The sequence below is a fragment of the Leptodactylus fuscus genome, chromosome 11, assembly GCF_031893055.1.
Source record: "Leptodactylus fuscus isolate aLepFus1 chromosome 11, aLepFus1.hap2, whole genome shotgun sequence".
NCBI lineage: Eukaryota > Metazoa > Chordata > Amphibia > Anura > Leptodactylidae > Leptodactylus > Leptodactylus fuscus.
Window position 1 is genome coordinate 37363731 of NC_134275.1, and position 20129 is coordinate 37383859.

General features: G+C 43.8%; 1 protein-coding gene across 1 annotated transcript in view; it reads right to left on the minus strand.

Moving 5' to 3' along the window:
* Positions 1-15574, minus strand: part of COL27A1 (collagen type XXVII alpha 1 chain) — a 219851-nt gene extending 204277 nt beyond the window's left edge. The window contains exon 1 of the mRNA XM_075259238.1: positions 15276-15574. Coding sequence (XP_075115339.1) covers positions 15276-15328 — 53 coding nt within the window. The 5' untranslated portion in view covers positions 15329-15574. The remainder of the gene's footprint in view (positions 1-15275) is intronic.
* Between the last annotated feature and the right edge of the window lie 4555 nt (positions 15575-20129).

A 20129-nucleotide genomic window follows, 5' to 3' on the forward strand; every position in this document is an offset into this window, starting at 1 on the left:
ATGCAGAGAATTCTCTCCTTCTATTCCAATGCTGGGTTGCACTTCATCCAATCTTTCAATGCTTGTGCAAAATATATATCTACATAAACACATGCAGATTCATAAGATTCATACATATACAGACACCATAAGGTGGGGTAGAAGATTATGCAGACCACACTTGTAAGGCACTACAGAAGGTTCTTTTATGTGGGCACCAATATGGCAGGTTGTATATTGTAGTGTTATTGGGGCCCTCTAGGCTACATGACCGTAGTTAAAATACTGTCTGCAAATTGCGATCTGAAGGTCTTCAGTAAGTCATCCACATCTTTGCCGCAATGTCCACAATTGCAGACCACTGTGCAGTTGCAGACCCACAACAAGGACTTCCCCCGTATCTGTCTGAGTTGAGGAGAAGCCATAGATGTGAACCATAGCTTTACCAAAATGTGCATGTGCCCATAGACTATAATAGGCTCATCCGCACCACAAATGTGGCTTCATAACTTACAGCCCCTGTATACAGCACAGAAACACGGCTGTAAAAAATGCAGTTGTGTGTAAGGGCCCATAGAAATGAAAGGTTCCGTCAAAGGGCTGTGTGAATGGGGCCTAAACACGGGGATTTATTTGCAAACATATGCTTGTTTTATATGGGCAATGTAGGTTGGCAATATATACTGGCCACAGTATGGCACTATCTGGTCAATACAGACCTATTATTCAGTCACTATATGGTAGTATTATTATGTGTGCTGTTGTGGATATGTGAATAACATATTAGGAACATTTGGCAAAAGGGCCTGTACAAGATTGGAAATAACATGGCTACTTTGCTCTACAAACAGTGCCTTGTTTCATCAAAGTGCATAGAGTTGGGCCGTAACGCCACATACAACCTGGAGCTCTGTTTTTGGAAGAAGGAATCTTTGTTTTTGACTACTATACAGGGACTGGAGATATAGGCTTCCAGCCCTGAGTTGTATATAGTGCAAACACTGGAAGTGGACCACTTACAGGATCCGGCCCCCACACTGATCAGATATTTACAGCTCGTAACGAACTATATCCTGGACAACACTTTTAATCCATTTAAGCTTGATTTACATAGCGGTGTCTAGGTATCGGTCAGATTCATCAGCCCAAGCACGGCTTGGCTGAACTAAATCACATTCATGCCAGTAAGTCTGGCTGATACACAGACCATTTTTCCTGGCAGGGACGTGACCATCCAAGAGAGACCAAAGGAGTTACATTTGTTCCCCTACGGCTAGGTCTATGCAGTGTGAAAGTGTTCTGGAATTTGCTGTTGTGCGACTATTTCAGAAATAGGATTTGTTAGACATCTCGTGTATTTTTCACTGGGGTCCATGTCAGCAAAGTTTGAGGTGACTTGCAAGGCCAAAGCCAGAAGTTTTGGATTCTGTACAAGTTTTGTATCATGGTTATGCTATGGGCCATATTGCCAATCACCGCAACCAGGGTTGTGGAGAGACCAATTCTGAAAAGTTCCTGATTCTGGATTGTTACATTTTCACAGGAATCAATCACTGGCTTTTTAATGAAGTACAGGATTTTTACTTCTTTTGACAGATCATGGATATCAGCCATTTATAAAGGAGTTGGAGTCAGGCTGTGGAAAAACAGAGTCGAAGTCGGTGGTTTGGCCTTCCAACTCCACAGCCCTGATGGCAACCTTCATGTCACGTGACCAAAGCCTAAAAAAAAGACTATCCAAAAAGCCATGTTACCTAACAGAATTCCTCCTCTACCACAGCTGATGAAGGAACTTCTTAGCTTTGTATCAGATCATCTGCTGTCAGAGACATATTACTTGAAACGCTCACGCGGCCACACAATAACCGGAAGAGAGTCACACGAATGGGAAGGAAGTCGCACTTATTTTGCCCATGAAAGGTCACAGACACAGGGGGGACCCGCTCTATCAGATAGATTTATAAAGAAGTACTTGGACGAGATGCTGATCTGGTAAGCGGGCTGACAGGAAGCCTATGAGGTCCCTTCCTGGAGTACACTCACTCCACTTCTCCAGTGTATGTCATTATAAACAGCCAAAAGGCATCCTCCGCTCGGCCTCAATTTCTTAATTCTCTCCAAGTGTCGGCTGCCAAGAGCCGGCGCAGAGTGCTCTGTGATTTACATTTTATCCAAGTGTTGCTTTCACATTAAGGTAAAACATAAACAGTTCCTTTTTAGTCCTTTTCATCTCTGGACTTTTCCATATGGACGTTTAGAGGAACGGGACAGCCCCGGGGTCTTGTTCTTCATCACTGAGTTAAAATACCGTGCAGGAAGCACCAAGCTTCAGATACTCGGGGCCATGTGCCGATGAGGCCAACACTCCCAAAGGAGAGCATTTAGTGTGTGTGGGATTTTGTAATGGAGAAGAATATGGAAAATGCACATCAAGTTGAATCAGTGTAAACCAAACAAGGCACTGGCTACATCCATACAATATTGCTTCCATATTGCACTTGGAAACCTCTGAGCGGAGCGTGGAAATAGCCGGTGAGGTAATGGTCTCATTGGGAACATTGTTCAGCCCTCACCCCTCCTTCCTCCTCTTACCCCAAGAGAATTACAGGTACCAGAACAATGAAGGCTGATGACAGCATGCTAATGCAGGCCAGATTTATGTGCCGCCCTACAAATAGGGCCAGGGTGCGCAACTTTTCCAGATGAGCAGAATTAAGTAATACAATTACCTGTCAATATTCAGCCTTGACATTAGATGGTCAACTAGTCCTGCTGAAACTGGCAGTCCAATGTGTGTGTGTGTGTGTGTGTATATATATATATATATATATATATATATATATATATATATATATATATATATATATACTGTATATAAAATCTCCATGCAGTTCAGTCTCCTGTCTGCTCTGATCACACACCGTAATCTAGCAGGGCCTTCCTTATAACTGTATGAGAGGTGTCTGTCTACAGATCAGCAGTAACTGCGATAGGAGTTTGCACCTCCCCTGCACGGGGGAAGTGATATCATGATTTTGGAGAAGGAAAATGGACATGTTATTCTCAGAAGGTCAGAATAATATAACATTAAAGGGGTTGGCCACTGTCAGAACAATATTGAGAAACCAATGTTATTGTTTGTACAATAAAACGATATTGAATTTTCCAATATACTTTCTGTATCAATTCCTCAGTTTTCTACATCTCTGCTTACTATAATTCTTTTTGTTACTTCTAGAAGATAAAAGTCTGTCCATGGTCATGTGATTTACTGTCCATGGTCATGTGATTTACGGTCCATGGTCATGTGATGAGCACACAGGTGCACAGCTGATTACTAGTAGAGATGAGCGAGTAGTTAAATATTCGAGATTCGATATTCGTTTCGAGTAGAGCCTAAAACTACTCGGTCGAATATCGAATCCTATTATAGTCTATGGAAAAAATGGAGGTAATAGTGACAAAATAAAACCATACATGACATTATATAGTCCAGCTCAGCTTCATGTAGCCCAAACCTAAGTACTTACGCCACAGGCTGTACCCATGCCAGTAAGTTTGACTAAGACTAAAAATGTGAGGATGTAAATGTGATTTCAGGGCACATTAAAAATGAAGTATATACTCCTAGGGGCTTATATGTACATAACATGAGACCGCTGAAAGACTTATATTCAGGCTCCTGAAGAAAATCCAACATCAGGCGGATCTATATTAAAAAGCTATGGTTACGAGTAACTTATCCAGACTGTCGTCCTTCTATAGGCTTCTTAGACCGATAATGGGATGTGGTCCCCATTCCACCTTACATAGTGTCCATTAAAATCAATGGGTTACCTCTGTAATGCAGGACAGGACAGCTCCTTGAGCAACACACACTCTGTGTCACCACTCTGACAAAGATGAAGATCCCCATAACACTTTAAATACCCATTTCACAAGAAAACTTGAGGGCCACAAAAATGGTGCTACACCTTTACAATATACTGGGCAGCCGTACGGTTGGTCACTGTAAAGACTTGTAAAGGCTGCAGGAGCAGAACGCACAAAAGGCAACCTCTTCAGGATTTCCGTGACCTAAAAGCGAGGAGGGACAGGGGCGACACAGATGAGGGGCCAAGAACAGGATTTACAAGTGAGGGAGCGGGTGATGACAGCTGGCACAGAGAATCTGGTAGTCAGGGAAGTGAGAGAATTTCATCCAAAATCCGCATTAACCAGTGACACGCTGTAGCACAACTACAATGATCAATCCATAACCACAAACATGGAAGAACAATAAGCCCACCATGGGAAACCTACAGGGAAAGTCACAACAAATCTGTCACATGTAAAGCGGCCTAATGAGGACCCGTCCGCCCTTCTGACATATCCTTTTGGCAAACTGTGTATTTTCATCGAAATAACAATTCTGGAGCAACTTTTTTTATTTTTATTTTTTTTAAAAAAAAAGAACTCAGTAGAATTTTTGAACAGCATAATATGTACAGATGTATATACAATGGGGAAAGGAGAATGAGAATAAGCCCAATATGATATATGGGTTTGGACAAGTATTATCTAATGTGTATGGGCACTTTAGGAGGAGGAATTTGGAGCTGACTTTGAGGCAGATTCCGCCACAAAATCAGCTTCTATATTCCATCTGGAATCTGCCTTCTATTGTTTTCAATGGGAGCCAGTAATAGCCGCTTCTTGCCAGATACCTTTTCTGGTGGCTGAAACAGCCGATTAGCATGGGGTCCTGGTGTTGGACCATGACCAATCTGATACTGATGACCTATACTATGGTCATTAGTACCCAACTTGGCTGGGTCGTGAAAACCCGTTTAAAGCGGTTGTTACACCATAATCCACAGAATCCAAGTGCTGATAAGGGCTGGGACACCCAAGGTCACTTGGCTATGTTTTTCGGTCCCATGGACATCTGGGAGTGTCACGCTATTCAAACAGGAGGCTTGTGATAGGTGTTGGTCCCAGACACACGTATTGCCTACACTCAGTGGCCAAAAGTCACGGGAAGGCGTGTCCCAGTGCTGGTTGTGTCGGATATGATGCTCAAACAGTGTGATGCGCTGTGGCCTATGGCACTAGTGTCGCCAGGATATCCTAGCAGTCTGATGCAGACAGGTGTCTCGTGAACATGGCAGCACGTCGCAAGTTAAGTGACTTTGAATGTGGGATGATAATCGGTACAAGACACATGGGGCATAGCATTTTGGAGATTACCCGGGAATTTGAGCTTCCGAGGTCAACAGTGTCTCAGGTGGACCTGCAATATCGCAGAGACAACGTTGGCAGTCGCGTAAACCAGCGCACCGGTTGACCATAAGTGTTCGATGAACGGACGTCACGTCACCTCCGCAGAGTCGTACAGGGCTCTCAACAGTCTACTGTGGGTAAAATTGCCGCCAATTTGAATGTGGGGTGCCAGGACCTCAATTCCACCAGGACTTTACGACGAGAATTGCATCGCATAGGTTTCAACAGTCGACGCTCGACCCATGTCCCTTTGCTGACACCGCAACACAGAACTTGAAGACTGGTATGGGCCCGTGACCATCATTGGACCATGGAATAGTGGGGGCATGTGGCATGGTCTGATGAAAAACAGTTCAAGTTATACAGAGCCGATGGGCGTGAGAGAGTGTGGCGTATGCCCCATGAAGCCATGGATCCTGCATGTCATGTTCATATGGTCGCAATTGGGCCCCATTGTCCGGGTGCAGGGATCAATGACTGGTGATCAATACGTGCAATTTATGGCAGACCATCTGCAACCCTTTCTGGTACTGGAGTTCCCTGCTGGGGATTCTGTGTACCAACAGGACAATGCAACACTCGTTGGTGGCACGGGACTGGCTTAATGAACAGACCAATGACCTTCCATTGACCTGCCCACTTACCCAACCTCAACCCCATTGAGCATTTATGGGATGCTGTGGATACCAATGTCCGCTTCATGGACCCAGCGCCAACTACACAGGACCAATTGTGGGCTGCAGTGCACACTGCAAGGATCAAAATCCCTCTTCCAACACCTCGTGGAGTCCATGGCTCGTTGTCTTGCTGCAGTTATCAGGACCTGCTATTAACGGCGCATCCAATACCTTCCCATGACTTTTAGCCACTGAGTGTATTTTGTGTATAGCTTATGGTGGGACAACCTTTTTAGAAGGAAGATTCTAGGCACAACATGGAGTGTAACACAGAGATTCTCTGAATCCTGTCATGTCCTGTCCTCTTAGTCCCTGCAATAGGTATAACAGAAAAAAGGGAAGGAAGGTCGCAACTCCCTTTTTTCTACTATATATTTGTGCTTTCTAAGTCCTAAAGTCTGGTCCCGCACCCCGAAGTACTTCTGCATGAAATGTGGTAAGCTGAGGTTAACAATTTTTTCTATTAATAGGTATAACACATAATGAGTTTTGTCCATTTACCCAATTTTTCATGAATAACCATGGAGGTTGTGAACACCACACACTCTTTGTATAGTAAGTGTATAGAGTAATAAAAAAAAAAAAGTGGTCACACTAGAAGACAAGGAAATATTGTAGTACTTTATTCACACGCCTACACGCTCATTCATGAAAATATACTGCAATACGAACGTAGCTGGGAATGGTGTCAAATTTTACATGGTGATGGTGGAAAGGAGGAGATGGCTGATGGCAAACACACAGGTCTTTGAAGTGGGAGGTTCGCAGTTTGAGGCCTGGTGTCATCTCAGTGTCACTCCAGCTCCTTGTGTACCACTGACTACCAAACATTAAGTAGTAAGCCAAGATTTGTTGTGTTTGTCAATTCGACCATTTATAGCACATGGCCATGACAAGACCTGTGTGAGGACACTGCTGGAAGGAGTGAAAGGCAAATACCCTGCTGCTTCACACAAAGATTTACACATACCTAAGCGGGATTTCATTTCAATGCAAACATACAGGCTGGTAGATGAAGAAGACCCGGGCACTGTCTTAAGTTGCCATCATGACAATGGTTAAATAGAATTCCTGCGGTTTTTAAGAACTTTTATTGATCTGCAAACATCAATTTTCAATGGTCCAAGGGTAGATATTTGATTTATAGGTTTCTGTCCTACTTGGCACCATCTATTGGTGAAGCAACCTCAATGCGCATCTAACTTTGTTAAAAAGTTCAAGTTGGGCAAAGTTCAAACTTACAATTATAGTTAAGGCTCAAGGGCACAGAAATGTATTCACAGAACTTTAGATCCCCAAGGTGCAGCAACATATATCTGCTGTGTGCAAAGTGTATGAGCCAAATTATAGGAGGCAGCATGAGGATTAGACTAGAGCAGCCGCCCATGAGGGGAACCTGAAGGTCGGGACGCTTTATAATTTGCTAATTAAACAATACATGTGCGCATGGAGTAGGAATAATAAGTGGTATAATGATGATAGATCGCCATGAGCAGCGCCACCTGACTGCCTACAGACAAGTAAGTCTGAAATCTACGATGATACACCATCCCCAGGCTTTACACTGTTGCTCTACTTGTATAGATTGGCTTCTGTATACCAAGCCAGCATAAACTCTAAAGGATCTCAATACATAGAGAGGGAATATCTAGCAAAGCCCGGATTAAATTAATATAAAGTTTGACAATGAGGAGGACATCACATCTCAGCTCTTATAATAACAGAGAACCAAGATATCAGAGGAACCTCACTCATTTATAGCTGTGGGGTAAAGTCTAACTAGGCAATGCATATGTAAACAAGCAAAATTTATGAATACATTACTTACCCTGTACTGATCCTGAGTTACATCCTGTATTATACTCCAGAGCTGTGCTCACTATTCTGCTGGTACAGTCAGTGTAAATACATTACATTACTTATCCTGCACTGATCCTGAGTTACATCCTGTATTATACTCCAGAGCTTCACTCACTATACTGCTGGTGCAGTCACTGTGTACATAAATTACATTACTTATCCTGTACTGATCCTGAGTTACATCCTGTATTATACTCCAGAGCTTCACTCATTATTCTGCTGGTGCAGTTACTGTGTACATGCATTACTTATCCTTAGTTGCATCCTGTATTATGCTCCAGAGCTGCACTCACTATTCTGCTGATGCAGTCACTGTGTACATATATTACATTACTTATCATGAACTGATCCTGAGTTACATCCTGTATTATACTCCAGAGCTTCACTCACTATTCTGCTGGTGCAGTTACTGTGTACATGCATTACTTATCCTTAGTTGCATCCTGTATTATACTCCAGAGCTGCACTCACTATTCTGCTGGTGCAGTCACTGTGTACATACATTACATTACTTATCCTGTACTGATCCTGAGTTACATCCTGTTTTATACTCCAGAGCTGCACTCACTATTCTGCTGGCTTCAGAGCTCAAATTTGCCTTTATTCATTGTTGTTTACAGGTCTGTAGACCATTTTTTTCTAGGGGTTTTAAAAGTGCAGTATTCACCCCAAATACGGTACAGTGATCTGGAAAAGGTAAGTTCTTGGACGTATCTGACAACAAGCATGTTGACGGTTTCTCATAACAACCAGAAAAATAAAATTATTCTGATCTGGAATATAATTCAGGCTGCAACTCAGTATAAATGAATTTCTGTGTTGGAGGTCCTTTGAGGATCCGGTTGAAAATGCTGGACAAGATAGCATAGCATGCCAACTGATAGGAACCTGATGGCCCCTTATAGTCATTGGGGTCCATCTGGCACCCGTTATATGTAATGTTGTCTGTACTTTACTGGATTCAAAAACTTAGCAATAAAATAATGCAGCACGCTGTGCTATTTTTCTGTCATTTTCAACAGAAACTGCGACCACCAACGTTTATGTGAATAGCGTCCAATACAAGATTGTGCTAAATCCTTTCATTAGCAGAACTTTAGAGCTGAAAAGAAGTTTTACATGAAGGCAATGGTGAGACACATCTGTTTGTTATACTATTGTTTCTCTTTTGGGTTCCTTTAGCCAAAAACTTTTAGGAATCCAGCATACCCACTGAGATGGTCTAATGATGATTCCGGGGATGTTGTGTACCAGCTTTGAAGACTCTTTCATCTTCACAATGTCTTTGCATGCATTTCTGGAGGGAGGGGACTTGAATGGAAGAAGTTAATGTGAACTCTTATTAAGCCAGCAACGTGTGATCAGAGGGGTCAAACCCCAAGACCCCCATTGATCAGCGGAATCAAGTAAATGAGGCTGAACTGGATAAGTCCATGGGCTAGTACAACATATAAGAGTGCATTCACACTGAGTTTTTGGCAAGGAAAAAATCTGCTTCAGGAATTAGGAAATTTGCAAATTCCACGTGGATTTCCGCATCCCATTGACTGCGTTGGTTTTTGCAGGCGGAATCCGCCTGAAAGAAGCTTTTTTTCCGCTAGCAGAAATCAATGGGTTAAAAAGCCTCCTATTGATTTCAATGTGTTACGTGTGTTAAACGGAACCCATTGAAGTCAATGGGATTCTGTTTTGCAGAGCTGATTCTTGCGTGAGTTATCGTGCAAGAATCAGCGACACGTTAGACCATGTGAATGCCCCCAAAGGGGAAGATTTTTTTTCTATGTGGATTCTGACACGGATTCAGTGCCAAAATCCTCGCCGAAAAACTCTGTGTGGATGGACCCTTAGAGTGCATTCACATGGAGGAAAATGGCGCTGAATTTGGTGTGGAATCCACGTCAGATTCAGTGCTGAAAAAAAGCCTCCCATTGACTTCAATGGGTTTCTTTTTCTTCCAGAAAAAAGGAACCCATTGACTTCAATGGGAGGCTTTTTTTTTTTAGCACTGAAATTCCAAACTAAATTCCTCACAGTTTTCCTCCGTGTGAATGGACGCTTAGGGGGCCATGGAGCCAGTTATTTTTTGACCCTTTAAAGGGAATATGTTGCCAGAAAATGACTCACTTTCATGTGGAACATAATTAAGAATTTTGAATGATATTTGTTAAAAAAAGAAATTCCATGTCACCATATAGATTGAAATAGAAAATAAATAAAAATACTAAATCCAACAATTTGTTAAAATTTTTACTCTGGCCACCAAGCCTATTAATAGGCTGACACTTACCATCTCCATAGGTAGGTCTTTTTTTTTTTCTTAACAGCAGTTGCCTCATTTACATCACAGACAGGATTGCTAAAGATGATAACAACTCTATATATAACACCACTGACAACAGGTGAGGTCACTGCTTATCCACTCCTACAACCTTCACAGAGCACATCTAGAAAGGTCTCCCCTAGACCTCAATGAGTCAACTCCAGACTATTGTTGCCTAAGGCCATGACTGTGGACCAATGGATAGCGTTAGGGTGGTCCATACTTGGCAGATTTTGACACAAATGTGGTGTAGATCCTGCACGTATAATGAGTGGATTTTGATGCAGCTATATTGAAAGGGGCGCAATCCATGGTTAAGCAAAAAATAAATAAATTCTGTATAGGAATCTTGTATAATCTTGCCGATTGCTGCGTCTCGCTGCCCAAATCCACAGGTACAACCCATATCAACTTCTTCTGTATGGTCCCACCCAGGATTCCTCCTCTTACACTTTGAGGAGTCATGACTATGGCTGTCATATATCCCTAGTGGAGCAGGAATGACTTGTAAGTCTCCGTACTGCTTATGTAGGCACACACTCTCCCTAATGTGTATGATTATCCCCTGACTATAGCTGTCATATACAGTATATAAGACTAAAGACATGGTGAGAGGAGAGTAGAGGAAAACCTCTGTGTGTACTTGTATGCATCCTGTGACTCAATGACTGAAAAATCCATGTACCTAGCGTCCAAAATGGCTTACCAGGTTTGCTACTGCCTATCCCGATTTACATAAGGTAGAGCACAATGACTGGTTTATCGATGAAAAAACGTGATGCATAGAGGTGCTGGCCACCAGTAATAATGGGCACAGGCTAATGCCATGCAATTAGCAGGAATGCACATAAACATGCAAACAATGGAAAAGACGACATACAGACTGGCACTGTGCCCGGCCTTCATAAATAAGTCCCTTGTATCCTGTTATGAGATGATGTGGGAAGGCAGATGGCCTACGACAAGGCACAGATCACTCTATAGGGTAATGCGGCTATTCCATACTGTACTGAATACGTTATACAAGTTACGGCATGAGCCAGAAACACATTCCAGGGGGGTCCTTGGTTCGGAAAATGAGAAAACAAAGTATAATTAGATCCAAGTCAAAACATGGAATGACAGAGAAAAAGCCGATGGCTAAACATGGTACAGGAGATAGATTCATATCATGAAAGGGGAATCTATGCTGGTTATAGGGGCACAACGTCTATCTATGGCACGGGCACATGTGAACACCATTTTACTAGACATATATTTAAGACCATGCAACTACTAGGAGGCCTGGCAGTGCCCCTCACATTATCAGATACTCTGAGCATTTACTTGTTTCTACCACTAGGGAAAAGGGAGATGTCAATGGCCTTAGGACAGGACATCAGTATCGGGTCACTTTGTTCCATCTCCTGGTACCTCCAGGGATCAGCTGAATAAAAGGACACGGCTCAGTGCCATAAGCCCTTCACTGTTTATTAGGTGCCGTATATTTGTTAGAGGCTGTGCCTGTTAATACTGTTCTGATGAAAGTCAATGGGTCATAGCTGTAATACCAGACACAGCTCTGAGCACAGCTCTGGAGTATAATACAGGATGTAACTCTGGATCAGTAAGGACAGGAAGAACATACTGACACTGAGCTATAGGTTCAGCTGCACTTCCCCTAGGTTCACACTAGCGCCTGGAGTCCGTTCTCAGCTTTCCGTCTTCTGCACGCTCACCGGCGCTCACGGCCGGACATCTTTCAAACCCATTCAAATGAATGGGTTAGAAAGAGTCCTGCAGGTTTCCGTCTCCTGCTCAGTTTTGTGTAGGAAACGGAAACCTGCATGAACGGAGACCGGGCGCAGATGTGAACAAGCCCTTCCCTGAACTGCTGCAGGGTAGTAGTGACCTATGACACACTGGTCTATATGAATGACATGCAGAAATCCCTAGGCCAGACTGGCAAAATACCACAATGAAGGGTTAATCCTTGCCCTGCAGGTGCAAAGGGGTTAGGGCAGGTAGTGGCAAGGGTGTGTCTGGCACACTTCAGGACGTGGGATCCCCTCCAGTCTAGGTGTGCAATCCAGGGCGGCTGTATCACTGCAGGGCATTCGCTAATTACCCACTGTACAGCTACTGGTTACCTGGCAGGGTAGCAGAGCTGAGTTTGTCATTTGTGAAATTTGAGCAGTTTTAGCAAAGACTACAACCATATGTAAACTGCAACTCCCTGAATTGCCTAAATGCTGCAGGTCGATAGGGAATGCTGGGAGTTGTAGTGTCCCATCAGATAGAGCATACCTGCCTTATTGTGACATAATATAGCTCTGCTATATCTATACCTGTATTGCACTGGACACCAACCTCCCCCCGCCACCGTTATGAGTGCATGGCATCGCTTCATAGGACACCCTCTCCCAGACAGTCTGCTATTCCCAAGACGTACTGCTCCAGTCACTTCCAGATCCTGACATATAGCGCAAGGATTAATGTGTCATCTAGGGAAAGTGTTGAATGACTGATCCTTTCTTGCTGCAGTCATGTCTGTTGGGCTAAGACGGGCCCCCTGGAGCACAGCCTATGGTGCAATTTAAGGTTTAGCTGTTCCTCCTTTAAGGGATACACATGTCATTCACTCTGGCTTCACTTGCATAAATTTATGGTCGACTTCATCCCTTGCTGAAAGCTATTGCTTTTCTTTATACCCGACCGTTCTGAATTTCGCCAAATATAGCAAATAAACCTAGACTGAGTAAGGGGCCCGTTCCGATCACTTGTGTATACATCTGTAGACTCGCTGTAAACAACCTACAGAATTTACTATGTTTCTTTTTATTCATACTGTTTATATGGAGTGTCTATATACAAATATTGCCACCATCTTAATACAAAGGACTCTCCATAAAAGCTCAAGGAGCAGCTGTCTCCTTCCAAGACGCTTGATTTGAGGTCGTGTTCACTAACATATACAATAGCGCTCTTCTATATGCAGCATTAAACAGGAAACCACTATAGGGGGAGAAAGTTTATCCCGATCCTTTAATGGACTGTAATAAGGATCAACAGATTTTTTTCACATGGATATATTCACGGGATTAGAGGACTAAGCGGATATTGGACCCAACGTCTCGTCTGGGACTGGGCACTGTTCACACAGGCTAGATCTGCTGCAATGTTAATCTCATCCACAGGGAAGTAATTGTGGGGTAATTATAAGAACTAGACAATATCAATGATATCCCCTTGGGAAAGCCGGCTGAGGGGATCACTGTAACTCGCGCTTGGTTGGGTAAAAAGTTAATCCTGCTCCCTACAGACGTGATTATAGAGTTCAAAGCTGTATCTGATGGAGATTTTAGATGTTTATGTTGGGGAAGGATTTTTTATGGCGTGTCCACGGGGCTCTGACCATCTGCACTCGCACATTTCCTGTACAGATCCAAGTCTGGGATATACGCAGATATAGCTAATGCATTTTACAGTATGAGTCTTGTTATGGTCACTGGCAGGATAGGTCAGCACATACACAGTGCACCCATAGTGCTGCGGCACAGATCACTCATTCAGCGAGGTAATCCTCCGTATGAGCCATCCAGGACATCCCTTCCATCGTGAGCACATCTGTCCCTTCACGCTTTCCTCTGATACTCCCACTGGATAGGAGATTCATCCATATACATAATAATATTCCTATTAGAGTATTCAGTCTAACACACTTTCAGAAATCATAATGCATGGGAACATATAGGACCCTATGAATTCATTCAGTATCCAATGCATAGACACCATCAGGACCACATCAGTCTTCACTGTACATAGCACATATACAACACTAGTGGCACTATGAGTACAGTCTGCAAGGAATACTAAACAGTAAGGAGACCTAAGCACATATCTACACTATCCATGGGTTCCAGTGAGGGCATACAGAAGAGGATCCTACTGTATATAGTATACAGAAGGTCCTGTGAATGTATAAAACAGATACTAACAGCATATAGTACTCAGAAGGTGTGCAGTCTGTAACTTTATAAAGGAATCTTCTTCGTGCAAGAGATCTAATGTATGCATTCAGTAGGAGTCATATGTATATTACATTCCCTGTGTACATACAGTATGCAGACAACTACAATATGCGCACGTGCAGATCCTAGATGTGCAGTCTGCAGGGGACATCATATACGCTTTATAAGGAAGACATCTAATGTTTGTATTCAGTAAGCATACTATGCATATTACATCTGGCAATATGGCAGGAGCTCAGTAATGGGCCCTATGCATACACCTAGACTATACATGGTCCCAACCAGTCTCTATAGTATATGTGCATTCGGTATAGTACCCTATAGACACTGCATACACTATATGTATGACCCCATCAGATCCTACAGACTGTAGTACTCAACATAGGACTTGTGCACACACCTAGACTATACATGGTACCAATCCGCCTCCTCAGACAGTAACATTCAACAGTGGATATTACATACATTCACACTGCTACACTTTACAAGGTCCCGCTGTCAGCCCCTACACACTGTAGCATTCAGTAAAGGACCCTATTCACACACCAATGCATACAATTCCCTACAGAATGCAGAATCCAATAGTGGACGCTACAGACAAAACATACACTATAAATAGTGACCCTACAGACAGTATACATTCAGTAAAAATGACCCTGTAAGCACACCTACATATACATGGTCCTACTCAGACCCTACACAATGTGAATTCAGTATAGGACTATAGAGATACTGCTTCCTCTATACATGGTCCCAATCTGATCCTATTCAATATAGGTCCCAGTTTACACATCTACACCATATATGGCCCCTATAGACATTATCATTCAGTATAGGTCCCTGTTCACACAGCTGCATCATACATGATCCCTACAGACATTAGCATTCAGTATAAGTCCCTACACCATACATGGTCGTCCCTATAGATATTACCATTCATTATAGTTCCCTGTTCACTCACCTACACCATACAGTAGCATTCATTATAGGTCCCTGTTCACACACCTACATCATGAATGGTCCCTACAGCCAGTAGCACTCAGTAGACACTGCATAGACTACCATGTAACACGAGGGGGTCCCACACACTGCAGGGATCCCCGGTGCAGTTAGTGTAGCCCCCTGTACACAGCATGCCGCCCCCTCCCTCCAGCCGGTCGTACTCACCCCTTGGACGCGGCTGCTCTGATTCTGGAGCCCGGGGCAGATACCGGCTCCATCACGGTTACTTCATTCTTTCGGTCGGGGGCTTTACGTCCATCACGTCCCGCTCCGGGCACCCTGCTACCTAGTGCCACTCACCCCCCGGGGACTCTGCATGTACCTGGGGAGGGGGGCAGTGGGCAGGTCTGGGGTGAGCTGGGACCCATGGCAGCCTGAGCCCTGGCAGATCCCTGTGCACCCCCTCTTCTTAGTTTAGGGGGGTCCCTGCCCTGCCTGCACACGGAGATTCCTCCCTGCTGGACCCGAGGCACAGGGAAAGGAAGGTTCAGAGCAATGCACGGGATATAATACAGCCGGGAGCCTGCGCTCAGCTCCACCACTGCCCTCTAGTGGCCGCTCTGCATACTGCACGCTGCATTCTCTGCTCCAAACTTTTTACATGAACTTTTTCAGTGTCATCCCTTTAACTATGGAGCTATTTACTATAACAGTGAATTTCTATAGGGAGTATAGTCCATACTGTATCCATACTGGTCATCATGATCATTTCTCATGTTGCCCTCCTTGTTTAGTTTGTGGCCTGAGCAAACAGCAGTCTAAACCAGCCTATAAATCCTAATGGCTGTATTTACTTCAGGCTCCAGATTTTCCACTGGGATAGCCAGAAAATTAGTGAATGTGGCTCCAATACCTGCCAGGGCCCCCTCCTCACCACTGCCATGGCTGTAATGGGAGATTTACTTACAGATGTTTACTAATTAGAATCAGTTGAGATTTTTGACAGCAGTGTGGTAAAGGGAGGGGGAGGGGAAGGGGGGCCTTGTCCAACCATAATATACACGTCATGACTCTCATCATTGACTCTTCTGAAGAAACCCTGCTAAAACAGCAGCGGGGACATTATATACAGGCTCACCTCTAGGTATAGCAGCTGTAGCAACAAATACAGCCCTAGCCATAGCTTCTATAGGACAGAAGAATTCATACCCTGTAACCTGTATACTATATGCTTTGTAACCAGATACTGATCCCTACTGAATGAACACACGTATACAGCTAAACACTGCTTTCTGCTGCATGAATTCATGTGTACAACTAGAGACTGCTCCCTACAGCAGCTTGATACTGATCCCTACTGCATGCATCTGTGTTTACAACTAGATACTGCTCCCTTTTCCAGTCTGACACTGATCCCTACTAGATGGAACCATGTGTACAACTAGATATGGCTCCCTACTGAAGCTTGGCACTGATCCCTAATGCATACATCCATGTATACAACTAGGTACGACTCCCTACTGCGGCCTGGCTCTGATCCCTAGTACATGCATCCATGTACATAACTAGATACCAATCTCTACTGCAGCCTACTACTGATTCATACTGAACGCATCTGTGTGTACAAAGGCATTCTGCCCCCTGCTGCAGCTTGGTACTGATCCCTACTGCATAGAGCTATGTGTACAACTAAATACAGTTCCCTACAGAAGCCTGGCACTGATGCCTATGCATGTACCACATACTGCTCTCTACTGTATGTAACCAGATATTTCTTCCTACTGCAGCCTGACACTGATCATAACAACATGTAGCCACATACTGTTGTAGTATACGACTAGGTACTGCTCCCTCTGCAGCCCCATGTGTACTAGGTACTGCTCCCTACTGTAGCCCTGCACTGTCATACTGTTTCCTACTATATGCAGCCAGATACTGCTCCCAATTGCAACCAGCTTTGAACTGATCCCTACTGCATAGATACATAGGCTGCTCCTTCTGTATGCAGTTAGACAGTGCCCCAGAGCTATAGACTGTATACAACCTGATACTAGCCCCTACACAATGAAGCAGGCAATGGCAGGCTACTTGATAATTGCTTCATAAAGCAAGACACTGCTACTTATGACATAAAGATTTACATTTCTCTGTACTACACATGGCCAGACACTGCTCCCTACTACCTACAGACAGGTATTTGTCCAAACAGTAGCCCACTGATCCTTACTATATCCAGCCAGTCTTCAATCCCTACTGCAAGTGTCTAGAGATTAAAACAGCCAAACACTGCCCCCTATTACAAACCCCCTGACTGTTTATTACTGCATACATGTAGATAGCACTAGTTAGTACAGATTTCAGGACTGTAGCTGACCCTCTGTGTGGATCAGTCTGCTGCCATCCTCTGTATGTGGAAAGTATGAACTGGATGAACTTGTGTAGAATACCCACAGGTACCACCATGTGATGTGGTCACTTATTTCTCCCTTAGCAAATTCCAAGTACTTTGTAGGACAACAAGGCTTTAGGTCTGCTCTGACCACAGATCCACAAGCCACCATGAAATATTGCTCTGGACTGCATAGACAAGGCATTCATCTGCACTGTGTTTATAACAGCTCACTGCTTTCCACTGCGTTGCACCATGGCACCATACCCACATTCCAGTTCACTGTATATAGTTTAGACTTTTACTCAGCAGTACATATATATACGCCTGCAAATTCCCCTGCACTGCTGTTGTACATTCTTCTGCTCTGCACACACCAAGGGCATTCCTCCACACTACACATACCACAGAACATTCCAGTGCACTGCATGTACAGCAGGGGTGTTACTCTGCAATCTATATACACCTATGCACTGGACATTTCCAGAAGATTCCTGGCAGTGCATATACAGCTGTAATTAAAATACCCGCCATATACTGCACATAGGTTTAGGTATTCCTCAGCACCACAGGCTGATTATAGTACAAAACTCCTGCAGTGCGGACCCCCAGCACTGCATATAGGTCTGGGCATTCCCCTGCATCACAGACTTATTATAGTGCATACCCCTGCAGTGTGCACCCCCAGCACTGCACACAGGTCTGGGCATTCCCCAGCACCATAGAATGATTGTAGTGCATACCCCTGCAGTGTGCACCCCCAGCACTGCATATAGGTCTGGGCATTCCCCAGCACCATAGAATGATTGTAGTGCATACCCCTGCAGTGTGCACCCCAGCACAGCACATAGATCTGGGCATTCCCTTGCACCACAGAATGATTGTAGTGCATACCCCTGCGGTGTGCACCCCCAGCACTGCACATAGGTCTGGGCATTCCCCAGCACCATAGAATGATTGTAGTGCATACCCCTGCAGTGTGCACCCCCAGCACAGCACATAATAATGGTTATTAATCTTCTGATTTAATGCCACAGCTCTTTCCCTGCTGCATACTACATCTAGCTGGACACTTCTCTGCACTACATATAGCTGGACATTACATTGCACATACCATAGAACATTCCAGAGCACTGCACTACCCATATAAAAGGGCATACCTCTATATTGCACAGGACATAGTAGAATCCTCTTCACTGCATCTAAGGCAGGACACATCACAGATAATCCTTTGTCAATGCATACACAGCTGGATATTCCTCTGCACTGTGCTCCTGCACACACAGCAGAAAATCCACCTGCACTGCACATGAAACAACATTATATTCCTACACAAATACACCTCACTGCACAAATACAAACAGGAAGAAATGTTACACTGCAATATAAATGTCCATATACACTAAAAGGCACTTTGCTGCGTTGTACATGCTCACAGGACCATCTGCTTTGCTGTACTCATTCATTTTCCAATTGACCACTTTTTGAAAGGGATCCGATCTATAGACCAGTCACAATATCTTGCTAGGTGACAAGGTATATATACAGAACACCGCTTTGCACGATACATAGAGCTCTGCAGTATACTTCTACATTTTACACCGCTCTGCACTATATACAGAGCTCTTCACTATACATCTACATATTAAACCGCTCTGCACTATACAACTATATATTACATCACTTTACACTTCTATGTACTGCTACAAATTACACCCCTTTGTACACTGCTATGTATAGAGCTCTTCACTATACAGCTACGTATAACATTGCTCTTCACTATACAGCTACATATTACACCACTCTGCAATATACTATACAGCTATATATTACACCGCTCTGGACTATACATCTAAATATTACACTGCTTTGTACTATATACGGTGCTCTGCAATATACATCTACATATTACACCGCTCTGCACTATACACAGAGCTGTGCACTGTTCTGCACTATGCATACAAGTCAGTCTCCTGTAGGACAGGTTAATTCTGCTCTGCTCATACAGGCTCACATTGTTCGGCACTTTCCTTAAGTTTACACGTCCAATGATTTAACCATTTACCTCCTCTTCCCAAATATTAGATTGTATGAGTCAATGATTAGATCAGTCACCAGTCTCCCCATCTAATTCATTACAAATCTGCTATCATGTAGTAAAACTCCATTGAAGGAGCCTGCTGTTCACATTGCGGCTTCCACCAACCTCATGCACTGGATTACTGACACATATCACCTTCTCAGGTCAGTACACAGTGGCCGAGCACACAGTCTAGGGCACAATTCTACATCTAAAGAAGCAGTGTCTCCGAGGACACTACCTTATGTCACATCTGGAAAAACATTTTCAATATTCTACCATAGGCATGTAAGGGATGGATTCTGTATCGGATTGCATAATAATACGGGGTAAGGATTACAGGCTTAGGCTAAGACATGGAAAAACCTGCGCGGTCACGCAGCGTACTGGACGTCATACATGGGATTCCCAGAAAAGAAAGGTCATGTGATCGGACTGGGGTGAAGAACCTTAAAACCAGTAGGCGTCAGACAGGGAAAGCAGATTTCCAGTCTTAATGAGGACAGGGAACGGTACATGTGTCTGGTGCTATAACGGCCCATACTAAATATACCGTAATGCAATATCCACAACAATATAGGAGACAGGTACGGCAAGGCAAAATACATTT